At 37.1% G+C, this 13,965-nt stretch overlaps 1 protein-coding gene across 4 annotated transcripts in view; it reads right to left on the minus strand.

The window, feature by feature from the left end:
• Positions 1 to 13,965, minus strand: part of kif16ba (kinesin family member 16Ba) — a 108,841-nt gene that overhangs the window by 33,520 nt on the left and 61,356 nt on the right. For 2 of the 4 annotated variants that reach the window (XM_052012046.1, XM_052012047.1), the window contains 5 exons: positions 13,118 to 13,171; positions 10,788 to 12,143; positions 8,091 to 8,243; positions 4,986 to 5,097; positions 3,161 to 3,211 (listed from right to left, as the gene is read on the minus strand). In XM_052012046.1, coding sequence (XP_051868006.1) covers positions 3,161 to 3,211; positions 4,986 to 5,097; positions 8,091 to 8,243; positions 10,788 to 12,143; positions 13,118 to 13,171 — 1,726 coding nt within the window. Of the gene's footprint in view, positions 1 to 2,434; positions 2,953 to 2,981; positions 3,028 to 3,160; positions 3,212 to 4,985; positions 5,098 to 8,090; positions 8,244 to 10,787; positions 12,144 to 13,117; positions 13,172 to 13,965 lie in introns of those variants that run through there. The other 2 variants (XM_052012049.1, XM_052012048.1) reach the window with 2 other exon arrangements.

The raw sequence follows: 13,965 nt of genomic DNA on the forward strand, positions 1-13,965 counted from the left end.
ACTCTAACTCAACCAGTCCTTTTACAGTATGGGAATCCCAGTCAATATGTGGAAAGTTAAAAGCACCTCCTATCACAACTTTATATTTCCCACAACTGTCTATCTGTTTACAAATTTGCCCCTCTAAATCCCACTGACTATTAGAAGATCTATAATATAGTCCCATTAATGTGGTCATCCCTTTTTTATTCCTCAGTTCCACCCACATCGCCTCAGTAGTCGAGCCCTCCAGTATGTCCTCTCTGAACACTGCCGTGACATTTTCCCTGATGTGTAATGCTACCCATTCCCCTTTAATATCTCCCCTCTCTCAACAGAACCCTGGAACATTGACCTGCCAGCTCTGCCCCTCCGGCAACTCACTATTAGTGAGAGCCAGTCTCACTAATGGCTACATCATCATAATTCCACATACGGATCCATGCTTTAAGTTCATCTGCCTTACCTGCAATACTCCTTGCATTGAAATAGATGCAACTCAGAACATTAGTTCCATCTTTGCTTGTTGTCTTAACATCCACTTTCCCCACAGCCTCTCCACTTGCTGCCTTGCCACTCTGGTTCCCAACCCCCTGCAACTGTTGGACTAACAGAGTTTTACTCTATTTCTGATCTATTTTCACCTCCAGCACAAGGCTGTAGAAAGGTATACTGGAAGTACTTTAGAAGTGCTTGGATGGCCCAAGCCTGAAGCTGGCAAAGACCTTTGGGTAACCACTTTGCCATATCTTCACCTTCATTCACAAAAACTAAACCTTCATTTGCTCATCATCAGAACTTCAAGTGTATTCCCTGATTAAATTATTGCCATTAAAACTACAGAGTTGACTGAGATTATAAATGATAATTGGAAAATTTTAACTCAAGATTACTTCATTTATATATTCTTCAAGAAAGGTAGTTTCTTTATTAATGATTACACACTTGCATAGTAGCAACATCTGCTAAATAGATACTTCTATTTTGTAACCTGTATGACGACCTTCTGAGAGCTCTGCAGTTGACTGAATGTATCCAATTAATTTAAGTAAAAAAAAGTAAACCCGTTGATAGCTTTCTTCAAGATATGTACTCATTTCTTTCACACGTATTGAGAATGGAAGACTATTATTGATTGAAGTTGTAGATAGATTTCGAATTTTGTGTTTTCAACAAAGCCTAGATGAGGGAAACTATTTGCTTTCAAAATTCTACTCACTTTTTCAAATAAGTTATATTAGAATGGTAAAAGATACGGTAGTGGAGTGGTAAAGAAGGTGTATAGTATGCTTGTCTTTATTAGCCGAGGCATTGAGTTTATAATGTTATGTTGCAGCTTTATGAAACTCTGGTTTGGCTGCATCTGGAGCATTGCATTCAATTCTAGTCGCCCCATCATAGGAACGGATGTGGAGGCTTTGGAGACGGTTTAGAAGAGATTTACCAGGATAATGCCTGGATTAGAAGGCAGGTGTCACAAGAAGAGGTTGGACAAACAAGGGTTGTTTTTTCTGGAGCGGCAGAGGCTGAGAGGAGACCTGATAGCAGTTTATAAAATTATGAGGGGCATAGATAAACAGCTAGTATCTTTGTCCCAGGGTCAAGGTGTCTAAAACTAGAGGGCATGCATTTAAGGTGAGAGGGAGTAAGGAGATGAGCAGGGTGAGTTTTTATTTTCTCTTCAGAGTGGTGGGTGCCTGGATTGCACTGCCAGGGATGGTAATGGAGACAGATATGATAGAGGCGTTTAAGAGGCTCTTACGTAGACATGCAGAGAATGGAGGGATATGGATCACGTGCAGGCAGAAGGGATTAGTTTAATTAGGTGTCATTAGCTTAATTAGTTCGGCACAACATTGTTGGCCGAAGGGCCTGTTCCTGTGCTGTACTTTTCTATGTTCTATTATCTGTATCTTAGTTCAGCCTAATGAAAACATTGTATGAGATGTACAGCAATGTTGTTCCTTTCACACATACTTCAGTCCTGCTTTCAAAACAAAGCGGTCAAATTAAATAACTCTACCCATTTAAATCTTCTGAATTAGTCCCATTGCTTCTTCAAATAATGGGGGAAAAATTATTTTTTGGCATTTGGAGGCAAGATTTGCATTATTCAGCTAAATTAATGATGAGACTGCACTCAAGAAAACTGTCTACACTGCATCTATTCAGGCTGAAATATTAACTGATTGTTTAACAGAAGTAGCGAATCTTAGTCTAGGTTTGTTGGATAGTCTGAGATAAATTACTATAATAAAATACAAAAACTATTTTTTGTATAATTATATTATTGTGAAATACTTTCAACCAAGATGTTCAAAATGAAATTTTAATTCAATTGACAATGAGTCATTTTTTTCCCCCAAAATCATTATTTGACTGATTAACAAAGCATAACATTGTAATAGATAACATGAAGAAATTTTCATTGGAAATGAACTATGCATTGCTGTATACTTTTGATTATTGAAATGAGAGTTGAGGAATGAAGGGCAATGTAGATAAGCATGGCCAGACTTATGTATGAGTGCCTGCATACACAATACAATTTGAGACATTCAACTTTTACATTTGATTTCAGTCAAACAATATCCACAAGTGCTGTCTAAGTTTCAGGCGAAAAAATAATTTATCATCATTAGTGGTGTAACAAGTTATGCGATTTGAATTCAACCCTCACTGCACCTGAAAGGATTCTGCCACCTGGCTTATAATGAAAATAAGTATTATAAAATCTATGGACTAGCCCAGACCCAAACCAATAGTGTCAAAGCAAGTACGGAAGATGGGGGTCCTTGATGGATACAATAAAATCAGTTTTAAATATTCATTCTTAATAAGGTAGTTTGTGTAAGACGACAGTATTTTGGTATTGTCACAGACATCTTCATTATAAAGCCAGCCTTCAAAATCTTTCAGCTGTCTTTCCAATAACTATTTTTAATATTCCATATTTACAGCAGATGATGGCACCTACGAATGACACAAGAAAATGGATTTACCAGTTATACGGGTCTTCTTCACAGTCAATTGCCTAACCCCCATTTACTGCAAATCAAAACGTAAATTAAACTGCTGGATTTCAATTAATAAAATTTTGAAAGGCTACTTTTCTAAAATTGTAGTATATAATTGTTATATTGGTAGTAAAGAAATTTGCAATAAAAAGAATGAATACTACCTCATATTTCAGCTTGCGCTGGTTCATATTATTCTGAAGATTCCCATGTTCCTGAAAAGAAAGAGCCAAATATATCATTAGTTTCATTTTTATCTTGCATTGTATTTATTTTTTTTACAAGATCTGCAGACTACTAAATAAGTCTTGCATCTGATGACAACTTCGATCACTATTATTGCTTCAGCTCAGTAACTATCATTATCTCTCTAATGATCTACTGTCTCAATTAAGAATCCAACCTAGGGGCACAGCTCATGAAGCTTGTTACGAGGATAAAGAGTTCATTACAAATAAAAGTGTATATAAATTTTACGCTCAAGTCTCCAAGCACGTGCAAAATAGAACACAAACTACAATTTTATCTTCCAACAACACTAATGCAATAAAAATAAAATGTGCAATTCTGTTAGTAAATCATTACCCTAGTAAATTGATTATGATGTCAACAGAAGCATTAATTTGTCTAAGTCAAAGTAATTTTACAGTGAAATAATGAAGCATATGCAGCCATCAGGTAAGTATTCAATATCAATGTTTGTATGTAATTTTCAATTAAGGAAATGGGTGCCTTAACACTTGAACTATTGACATATTTACATTAATACTTTTAAAACGCCAATAGACAGTAATTAACTAATTAGGAGTATTCATTTTAAATGTGCAAGGAAATTATATATTTTTGGTACAAAAATTAATTTGCTCTGAAGTCAAAACGCTAAAACAGTTTTGCACATTCCAACAGACTGTGATCCTCATACATCAGTGCAGGCATATTTTCAAATGCTGCCTTATATGTAATACACTTGTCTTCTTAAAAACATCTTTCGCAATTTAGTGTAGCTGCTGACACTTAATCATGCAGCTGTGATCACAGGGCTCCCAACCTTAAAGGCGGCCACCCCCATGAGCTGACTAATTACTACTTGTAAAAATGGGAAATCACAGAGAGAGACAGGAGAGGAAAGGGAGCATACTCTTAGGTTCAATGACTGAACCCTAGAAGTACAAAATGCATTCAATATTTAGGGTCTTTTCTGCCCAGTGTCTTAGAGGTTACCCAGCTGTAGATAGGTGCACTTGGCAAGATGTGGGCCAGGGATTCACATGAGTTACTGGGATATTACATTCTTTACAAGGAGGCTTTGTGCACATTCCTGAATCTTTTCTTCTCTCTGCCTGGTAATCTCTTTCTGTGATGGAGCTCAGAATATTGTTGGTTTCAGGAGTCTGGTGTCAGGCATGTGAACTATTTGACTTGCTCAATGAAGCCAATTAAGTTTAACTAGGGTTTCAAGGCTGGAAATGTTGGCTTTGGAAAGGACACTGATGCTGGTTCATCGTTTCAGTGAATTAGCTAATAGGAAACAAACACACAAATATTTTGTATAAATGTACTGAAGCAGGATGGCATATAGTCTTCAATTTTAATTTTAAAGCCAATGTATAATCTTCATCTTATGTTCAATCAGACTCAAAATCTTATTTTAATTGTAACTCACTGTTACAACATGTTTTGTTCTCATTGAGAGAGACCAAACCAAAGTAGTTCCATTTGAATAGAAGTTCCTATTCAAAATTTGTGTAGCATCAATGCTAAACATGGTTTCAATTCTGCACTGTGATTTCTGTTGAGGGATATCCCAGAATGGCTCACATAGCTAGTGGAAAAGTTTAAAAATAGTGCAAGGATTGTTTAACCTTTGACTTGCCAGTCTTGTTTGAACAAATTTCTCATAGTCATTAAAAGTAGCAGCATTTTAAAACAGACATGCTGAATGTGCTAAAAATTCCAGAAGTTTGCTCAAGTTGACACCAGCACACACACCTGCTCCACAGAAAGGGAGAGGCCAGCTGCATCATTCATTTCATGATATTTTTGTAATTTTGCCTTTTCTGCTAGTCGTCGCTGAACTTCTTCTTCAATGTATGCATTTAGCCTGAAAAAAAACAAAGGCAAGAGTTACTTGTTTGAAATTTCAAGCTGTCCCCAATTGTGGCAAGTTACTATGGGATGAAATTGAAAGGACAAGAATTGCAATCGTGTAAGAGGTCAACTTCTGTTGTTAGAAAGTTTAAAGTGAAAGTTTTCAAAATTGAAAATGGTAGTTATTTTGTTCATAAAAATTACCAGGAACTAACGACAACTCCTGCGTGAAAGAAAGTGGTCATAATACGAGTAGGTTATGAAGGCAGTGCACTTGCACAGTTAAAACTAATGGCAACTGATCGATGCAATTATGTGGATAAGTGAGGATGTTCTATTTAAAAGAGTCAGGATAAGTTTTACAGAAAAACACATGGAAAATTGGTGCAGAGTCATTCATGCCTGCTTGCTAAGAAGTAAGTCAGCTTTAAGGATGCTCAAGAACCTGGCCAGTGCACATAAAACCACCCAATCTGATTTCTTCCCGATGATAATTTCTTACAAGTTAGTGACATGTTAGGAGTCATTACTATTGATGTGGGACTGAAGTCACACTCGGATATTTTGGGTAAGAACTGTAGATTTCCTTCCCTAAATTACATTACCTGAGAAAGGTATGGTTTAGTTTAAACAAGTTTCCACTTTTTAATTTCACACCCTGCATTCATTCTTTTGCTAACAAATGGAGCTGTTTTCGTTAACAGTAGAATCCATTTGATGGAAAGTATAGAGTACGTCAGGTCAATCCGATTTTCTGGTGAACTATGAAGGTTGACATCAGAATTCAATCATTTCCAACTTGCGATTTACAACTAATGACGAAGAATTAAGTTCATTTTTTCTTTGAAAAGGGTGATCACAAAGGGTCTGTTTCATTTTTAGGTCTTATTACATAGACATTTCTATTTTGGTGTTAATAAGCTCCCTTCTGATATTTTTTGTAGACATCAATTGACTGTTTCTTTGCTATTATAATAAAAGTATTGTTAGAATAAATCTTTGTCAAAAAGCTTCAAAACATTTGCACAGAATAGACCTTGAACAGAATTAAAGGAACTATAATGAGATGGCAAGATAGATATTCATAACCCACAAGTCTATTTTGGCCAGGATGTTTCATTGTTGATTTTCTTCAAGGGCGATTATATAATTCCAAACTATTTCATATTCCTCAGAAAAATAGTAACACTTTTTAAAAGTGATTATAAATCCCATTTCAACAAAAGAAAATTGCGGCTGTTTCTTTATTCTTACACTTCCATTTTTCATGCATCTCTTCCAGTCTGACTTCTGCACCTTTGCAGCACAGAAGTACAGAATACACTAAATCAGATGCCAATGCATCTCACCTTCTGCCCTGTGACTGAACTCAGTGGAGTCCAGGAGTGGATCCCAAATGAACTTAGTATAAGGCTTGCTTTTATAGCAGCCGTGACTGGCAAATCTAGTACAGCCCATACAATTGGATGGGGTCACCAACTCGGATGAAAAAGGTGTTAGGTGAAGGTGAATCAACTAAAAACATACATTAGTTAAATGTCTTTTAAATAAAGTTGCTACTTTAAATTTTTATTTAATAATTTTATTTTAAAATTAAACACATCTATTTCAACTGTCTTTAAATTACTTCAGCTATCTCACACCTTTAGAAACAGTTGAGAAATGCTCTGACAGCATGAGCAGCAAGTAATTAGGAAGGCAAATGAAATGCTGGTCTTCATTGCAAAGTGGATTTTTTTTTAAAAGATAGGGAAGTCTTTTGACAGGTCATTGGTGAGACCATACTTCAAGTACTGCATATAGTTTGATCCCCTAATTTGAGGTATACACTTGTATTGAGGCAATTCAGAAATGGCTCTTATGATGAAGGGGCTTATAAGATTGAACAGTTTGGGCTGATATTCCTGAGAGTTTAGATGAATAAGATGTGATCTTATTTAAACATACAAGATTCTGAGGAGGCTTGATGCCTTAAATGCTGAGAGACACAAGAGATTGCAGATGCTGGAATCTGGAGCAACAGACAATCTGCTGGAGGAACTCAGTGGGTCAAGCAGCATCTGTGGGAGGAAAGGAATTGTCGTCGTTTTGGGTCCTGATGCAGGGTTTTGACCCAAAAAGCCTCCCACAGATGCTGCTCGACCTGCTGAGTTCCTCCAGCAGATTGTTAAGAGTCTAAGAGGATGTCTTGTCACATGGAGTACTCCAGAGCCAAGGGGAATACCTTTAAAATAAGGGGTCACCCAGTTAAGACATTTTTTTCCCTGGAATGTAGAAGGTTGAGGGGTGACCTTATAAAGGTATACAAAATCATGAGGGGCACAGATAAAGTGAACAGTCACAAGTCTCTTTCGCCCCCTCCCCAACCCCCAGAGTAGGGGAGTATAAAATTAGAGAGCTCAGGTTTAAGGTGAGAGGGGAAAGATTTAAAGGGGACCTGAGGGCTAAGATTTTTCACACAGAGGGTGGTGGGTATATAGAACAGGTACAATTACAATGTTTAAAACACATTTAGACAGGAATATGGATAGGAAGGGGATATGGGCCAAAAGCAGGCAAATGGGACTAGTTCAGATAGGCAAGTTGGTCAGCATGGGCCAAAGGGCCTGTTTCCATGCTGTATAACTTTATGACTGAGGAGAAATTTCACCTGAAGGTTGTAAATCTTCAGAATTCTCTATCCCAGAGAACCGTGATGGCTGTATCATTGAAGACCCAGGCAGATAGTCTCTTAAAGGGGTTACGGGGAAGAGGCAGGAGAGTGCAATAGAGTCTAAAATCAGATCAGTCATGATCTTACTGAATGGTAGTGCAGGCTGAGGGACCAAATGGCCTCCACCTGCTCACATTCCTTACTTTCTATGCAATTTGTGATCTATTTTAACAAAACATGGATGGTAATATTGCAAAGAACCATAAATTACAATAAACCAATTTTTAGATTAACCTTCCATCTATATTTAGTATTAAAAATAAAATGGCAAAAATAGGCATTTGAAAACAAACCTATCATCAGCTATTGGAATTGTAACTGATGAAGATCTTTTAGGACTAGCAGGACTGGCGTGGGATGATTTCTCTTCCATGGTTCCACAGACCCTTAGAGCCACATCATTTTCACAAAGTTTCTGCTTCAGCTGCTGAATTTCTTGCTCTAGTCTATAGTAAAAGAAGATTTCATTAACTGTATGCACAAGACACTACCATTAAATGGTTTAACAGAATAAAAAACACAACCAGATAGAAACGCAATGATATCAACAACATGACAGTACTGAAGTGAATTTGACTTAGAAAAGAAGAATTGATGGGGTAATGAATGATGAGAATGTCCCTCAACTACAGCAACTGTAATTCAACCAAGACTGAGGACATGACATGCCATTGGATCAGCAATAACGGCTGACCTTGCCAGGAAAAGAACGTCCAAATCTAATGAATGAGTATTAAACTAGTATTGAGGCCTTATTGAAAATGACTTGTCCAATCTCAATTCAGATCCTAAATGCTTTTTAAAACTACCAGTTTAATTGGTAAAGCCTAAAGGATGGTTGGTATGTCAGATTCAGACTCTACCCAAACTGCTTGCTTTATTTATCATTGAGATAAGATATGATATCTTTATTAGTCACATGTACATTGAGACACACAGTGAAGTGCACCTTTTGCATAGAATGTTCTGGGGGCAGCCCACAAGTGTCGCCACGCTTCCGGCACCAATGTAGCATGCCCACAACTTCCTAACCTATACACCTTTGGAACGTGGGAGGAAACTGGAGCACCCGGAGGAAACCCACGCAGACGCGTGGAGAACGTACAAACTCCTTACAGACAGCAGTGGGAATTGAACCCGGGTCGCTGGCACTGTAATAGCGTTACGCTAACTGCTACACTACTGTGCCTTCTGCGATATTAAATTCAATATCGTGTCAGACTGGTAAATCAGCAGATCAGAACCAAACCAGTGACAGCTTGGGAGATTAAGTAGTAAACAAAGAGGGAATTGTATCATCTGAAGTAGTTCACATGACCCTGATTAAATAGTTTCTTTCATGCCCAAACAGCCACATGTCAAAAGGCATTTTAATTAGGCTAACAACATTGGGGCGAACATCTTGTTTGGATTTTAAACTACAAGCTAAATCATTAAGTTATTAACAGAAACGTGTATATCCAATGTAAACAATAGTAAAGGATTTTAGGTGGTAGTGGGGGGAGGGGGGTAAAGCTGTATCAAAAGCTAAACCTGAATTATGAGTTACTGGCAGAAGAACGTTACCAACAAATGAATGATGAATGAAATATGTTTTACTACCCAAGAAAACTTCTTCATTTCAACCAGGATGGCCATATATCTGTCAGTTCAAATAGTGTATTTGTTATTGTTAGTCCAAACAAAAACCTTGCTATGTAGATTGAGAACCCAGAAGGGGCTTTAGCCCGTCACAGCTACATGATTAAAAGGGCAACTTTCAAAAGTGCCTCACAGGTATGGACGTAAACCTTTTCCTTTGTGTAAAGTTTCTGGTTCTGAGAGGAGCTAGATCAGGTCCAAGGACAAGATCTGGACTGTGAAAACAACCCTGGAAACCAGACAGTGAGAGGTCATCAATCAGATCCAAGTTGTGGAAAGAACATGTTTAATAAGAATAGGTGTGTCCTGAAACAGATGAATTTAAAAATAAAACTGCAAGGTGGATGGCTGGTTTTCTAACAAAAAACACAGATGGAGGGTATTCAGCTTTTACCTGACATCTTGAGGGACTGTTTTTCAGTCCACTTTCCCTAAAAGGAGAACATTTTAGTGTTTGTTTTTGAAACAAGGATTCTCCCTATCAAAATCCCAGAATTATATTTTATTTAGATAGGTCAGCAATATTAATTCTTCATTTGACCATGCCAAAGACAACCAATGATTATTTAATGCCACAGTGGGTGTTCAAAATGGATAAATATTCTCTTAATTAAAAGGACAAAACAACACAAATCCACAAATTAGACACATGCTGATTCCCATCATCCACTCAAGCTTGGGAACAGCTTTATCAGAAGGTTGAAGACAAAAACTTATTCCAGTGGGTTTTCTTTAATTTCCCAAGATGTGTGGTTGCAGCATTCTCTGAGTGGTCTCCTAAGATACAACTGATATTGTATTATCATGAGAAAAGGTAATTATTGGCAAAATTGTGACATCTTTTGAAAATCTAGAACTAAATACATATTGACATTAAAAATATCCTAAACCTTTTGATTGGTTTCTTCCTTCATTCAAGAGATAGATTTGGTAAATTGGCTTATTATTGTCACATGTACTGAGGTATAGTGAAAGACTTGTCTTGTTGCCATATATCTAGGAGTTGGCGACATCTTCCCACACAGGTGCAGCAAAGGCAAAATCCACCCATCTTTATCTCAATATGGCAATTCCTCTCATGGGCCTCGACAAAAATTGTCAGCAGCCTATTTATCCAGAGGACCCAGACTGGAACACAATTCTTCTCTTTATCCTGTGCTCACAGACAGATACTTTTTAGGAGTCACTGGGCAATAAGTAGTCCTTCAGCTGATATCTACTGAGTGACAAAATGTCACTTTGATACTGCTATTTTGGGTGCAACTGGAAGTAATAAACTCACAATTTTATGACTACATATTAGTTGAAAACAGAATTTTCAGAATTTATTTAAAGCTATGGAACTTCACCTTTCTCTGTCTTGTTCCAGGGCTTTCTGTTCTGCCTCCAGACTGTCTCGAAGATCTGCTTCTTCACAGCTATTCAATGTTGCTAGTTTTTGCTTCTGTTCTTCAATCTCTAGGTCAATGGCTGAGTGACGCTGAAGAGCAGAATGTCTCTTTTCTATTTTGGCTACAGCTTGCTCTAGTGCCTCCCTCTGTTGTTTTTCTCGTGATTCAATGATCTCTTTCTCTTTCATTCGAACCTTTTCCTCTTGTCGAGCTATATTAGCTGTAAATTCATAAGTTTGTTGGAGTTGCTGGAGCTGATCCGTACTAGCTCTGTATTGCGCTAATTGCTCCCCCTTTTCTTCAATTTCCTTCTCTGTCTGGTAAAGTACAACATCCAAACTAGGGAGGCCTTGGTCGAGGATATCTGCAGCTCTTTGCTTTTCTTCCGTCAGTGAAGGCAAATGGTTTTCCATCAAATAATCCAGTTGTCGTTCTTTGTTCAGCAACCTTTGCTCAACCTCTTTTTCCTTCTCTGCTGCCTCAATCAATTCACCTGAATCGAAAGCATTACTCTCACCATCTTTCTGAAGAATGTTCACAGATCCTTGATGCATATGCCTTAGCTGGTCAAGAACTTCACGCTCCATCATAATTTCCTTTTCAAGAAGCTCTTTTTGACAAAAGGCATCTTCTTCCAAAGCTGTGAATTTTTCCAGCTGTATTCTCTTCAGATCCATGTATCTTTGCTTTGCTCTTTGAACATCTGCAGGCTCTTCACCTCCACTAGGTCTAGCTTCTTTAGCTTTAAGAAAAACTTCCCTAATTTCTTCCAGGATATTTTTTTCTTCATCAATGCTTTGCACATCATCTCGTTTGAGCAGCTGGATAGTTTCCTGTTTTTCTCTGAGCTGTTCACCCAGTCGTGTAACAAGCGACTGTTGATCTTTTGCTTCTTCTTCCAGTCTTCTTTTTGCTAGTTCTAGTTTCAGGCTATGTTCATCCTTTTCTTTTTTAAGCTTCTCCAGTTCTCGAAGAATTTCCAGTTTACCTGCTTTCTCTTGCTCATGGAGTTCCTGTAATTTCTGTAATTCTTTTTGAACCCGTATGTAAATTTCCTCTTCTTGTTTTTTCTTTTGCAGTTCAATTTCCAGTTGTTCTCTCTGCCGTTCCTCCTCAAATTTTTCTTTTTCAGCAATCAAATCTTTAAGCCTACTTTCAATGTCTAAATTTCTGCGTTTCAGACTTTCTTCTTGTTTTCTGATACGAAGCTTCACAATTTCAGTCTCTTTGCGTTGCGACTCCACCTCCTGCTGCAACCTCTCCAATTCTGATTTTTCTGTTTGCTGTTTTTCTTCCATTTCTTCAATTAGTCTCCTAAGTACATAAATAAAGAGCAACTATTTAAAACAATGAAATAGTTAATGCTGAAGCTTAACACTAAAAGCTTCAATAAGCCTTAAATTTAAATTATAGGATCTGACAAAAATTCAGATTGATTCTACTTGATTTGCTGAGTAGTTCAAATATCTTTTGTTTGAATTATATTTGAAGAGTTTAGTGATCTGGGCCTTTATAAGAATATCCAAAATAGCACATGGGATCCTACTGAAGTTCATGCAATTGATCTAATTTCATTTTCTTGCACACATTTCTCAAATCAAAAGCTCTATCACATTCACTGAAAAAGTATATTAGCAGATATTAGAAAAATAAAAAGAGATCGCTAAGATTATGAATTAGTAAACGTTAAAGAATGTAACAAGCCTACAAAAATACTCAAGTGAGGCTGGTGTTACCAAACATGAAATACAAAATGGACTAGATGACACCGGTCATGAACAACACAATGAGTTTGAACCTCTTTAACGAGCCATAATCATGGAGGATAGTCATTAATCATAGTCATGCTAATATCACCCAACACAACAAATAAAATCAGCCAAAATTATGGTCTCCAGTAATGAAGACAAATAGTTTAGTTTCAAACAAAATAGCTCAATATTCTTACATATCTTTACAAACATGCACTGAAGATTAATACAAAAATTAACTTTGAAACAAAAGCATCCATTTAAAATTTGCTTTGAAGTACTTAAGGCAAAATAATGTCAATTGAAGTGATCAGTACTTAAAAAATACGTAAGCACATATTTTTTAAAAAGTCCATAGTTTGCAATTTTAATAACACCCAAAAACTACAAAACCCAAGATAATGTAGCTATGGAACAAATTATAAAATATTTGTCGGTATTTGAAAGAACAGATGATTGGAGAGCCAAAATATGATTGATTTTAGTTTAACCACAAACAAGTGTGCTAGTCTCCAAAATAAAATACTCTATCCATACCTCTTGCTTTCCAGTTTTTCCAGTTCTTCTCGCTGTTGTCTCTCAAACTCAAGCCTAATAAAAAATATTCACAAATGTTAAGCAGTTAGTCAACTTTCAAAATACATCTATATCTACATACAATGTTTTTATTTTTACATCACCACTGACCAAAATAAAGTTAAATCTAAACATGCTTTTTCAGTAGAAAATATGCAACCTATTGGCATTTTCTGCAGGCATGGGATCCCATTCACATCAGTGCACATGACTCAGTGCACTTTTTTTTTCCTGTATCATTAAGTCAGGAGCAACTGTTTTGTCATGTACACTGACAACCATGAAGCTTTCCTGTACTGTCACCTCTCTTGATTCTTCCAATATTTATTCATTTTCAATCTGCATCTTTCACATCCAGTACAGGATGACCTGAAATGTCCTAGATCTAAATATTGGGACAGTAGAGCCATTGTTTTCAGTCCCTGCCAAAAAATTCAATCCTCAACAGCCAACTTCATTCCTTCCTCTGGCATCTGCCTGAAATCAAACCACAAACTCAGAGTTGAGCTTTAGACCTCATAACCTCAGTATCACTAACACTTCCTAGTTTCACCTCTGTATTTTTCTTATGTCTGCCCTTGCTTCAGCTCATCAATGGCTGAAACTGTCATTTATGCCTTTCTTAACTCTGGATCTGATTATTCTACTGCACTATCACCCACATTCTAACCTCCTTGGATGTGTGTTCATCCAGATTCTGCTACCTGTGACCAGGTTCCATTTACCCATCATCTGTGTTCATATCCTACATTAACACCACATCAGTGAGGACACAATCAGAGATAAGTACTAGATTTCACAGCAACCCC

The sequence above is a fragment of the Pristis pectinata genome, chromosome 3, assembly GCF_009764475.1.
Source record: "Pristis pectinata isolate sPriPec2 chromosome 3, sPriPec2.1.pri, whole genome shotgun sequence".
Taxonomy (NCBI): Eukaryota; Metazoa; Chordata; class Chondrichthyes; order Rhinopristiformes; family Pristidae; genus Pristis; species Pristis pectinata.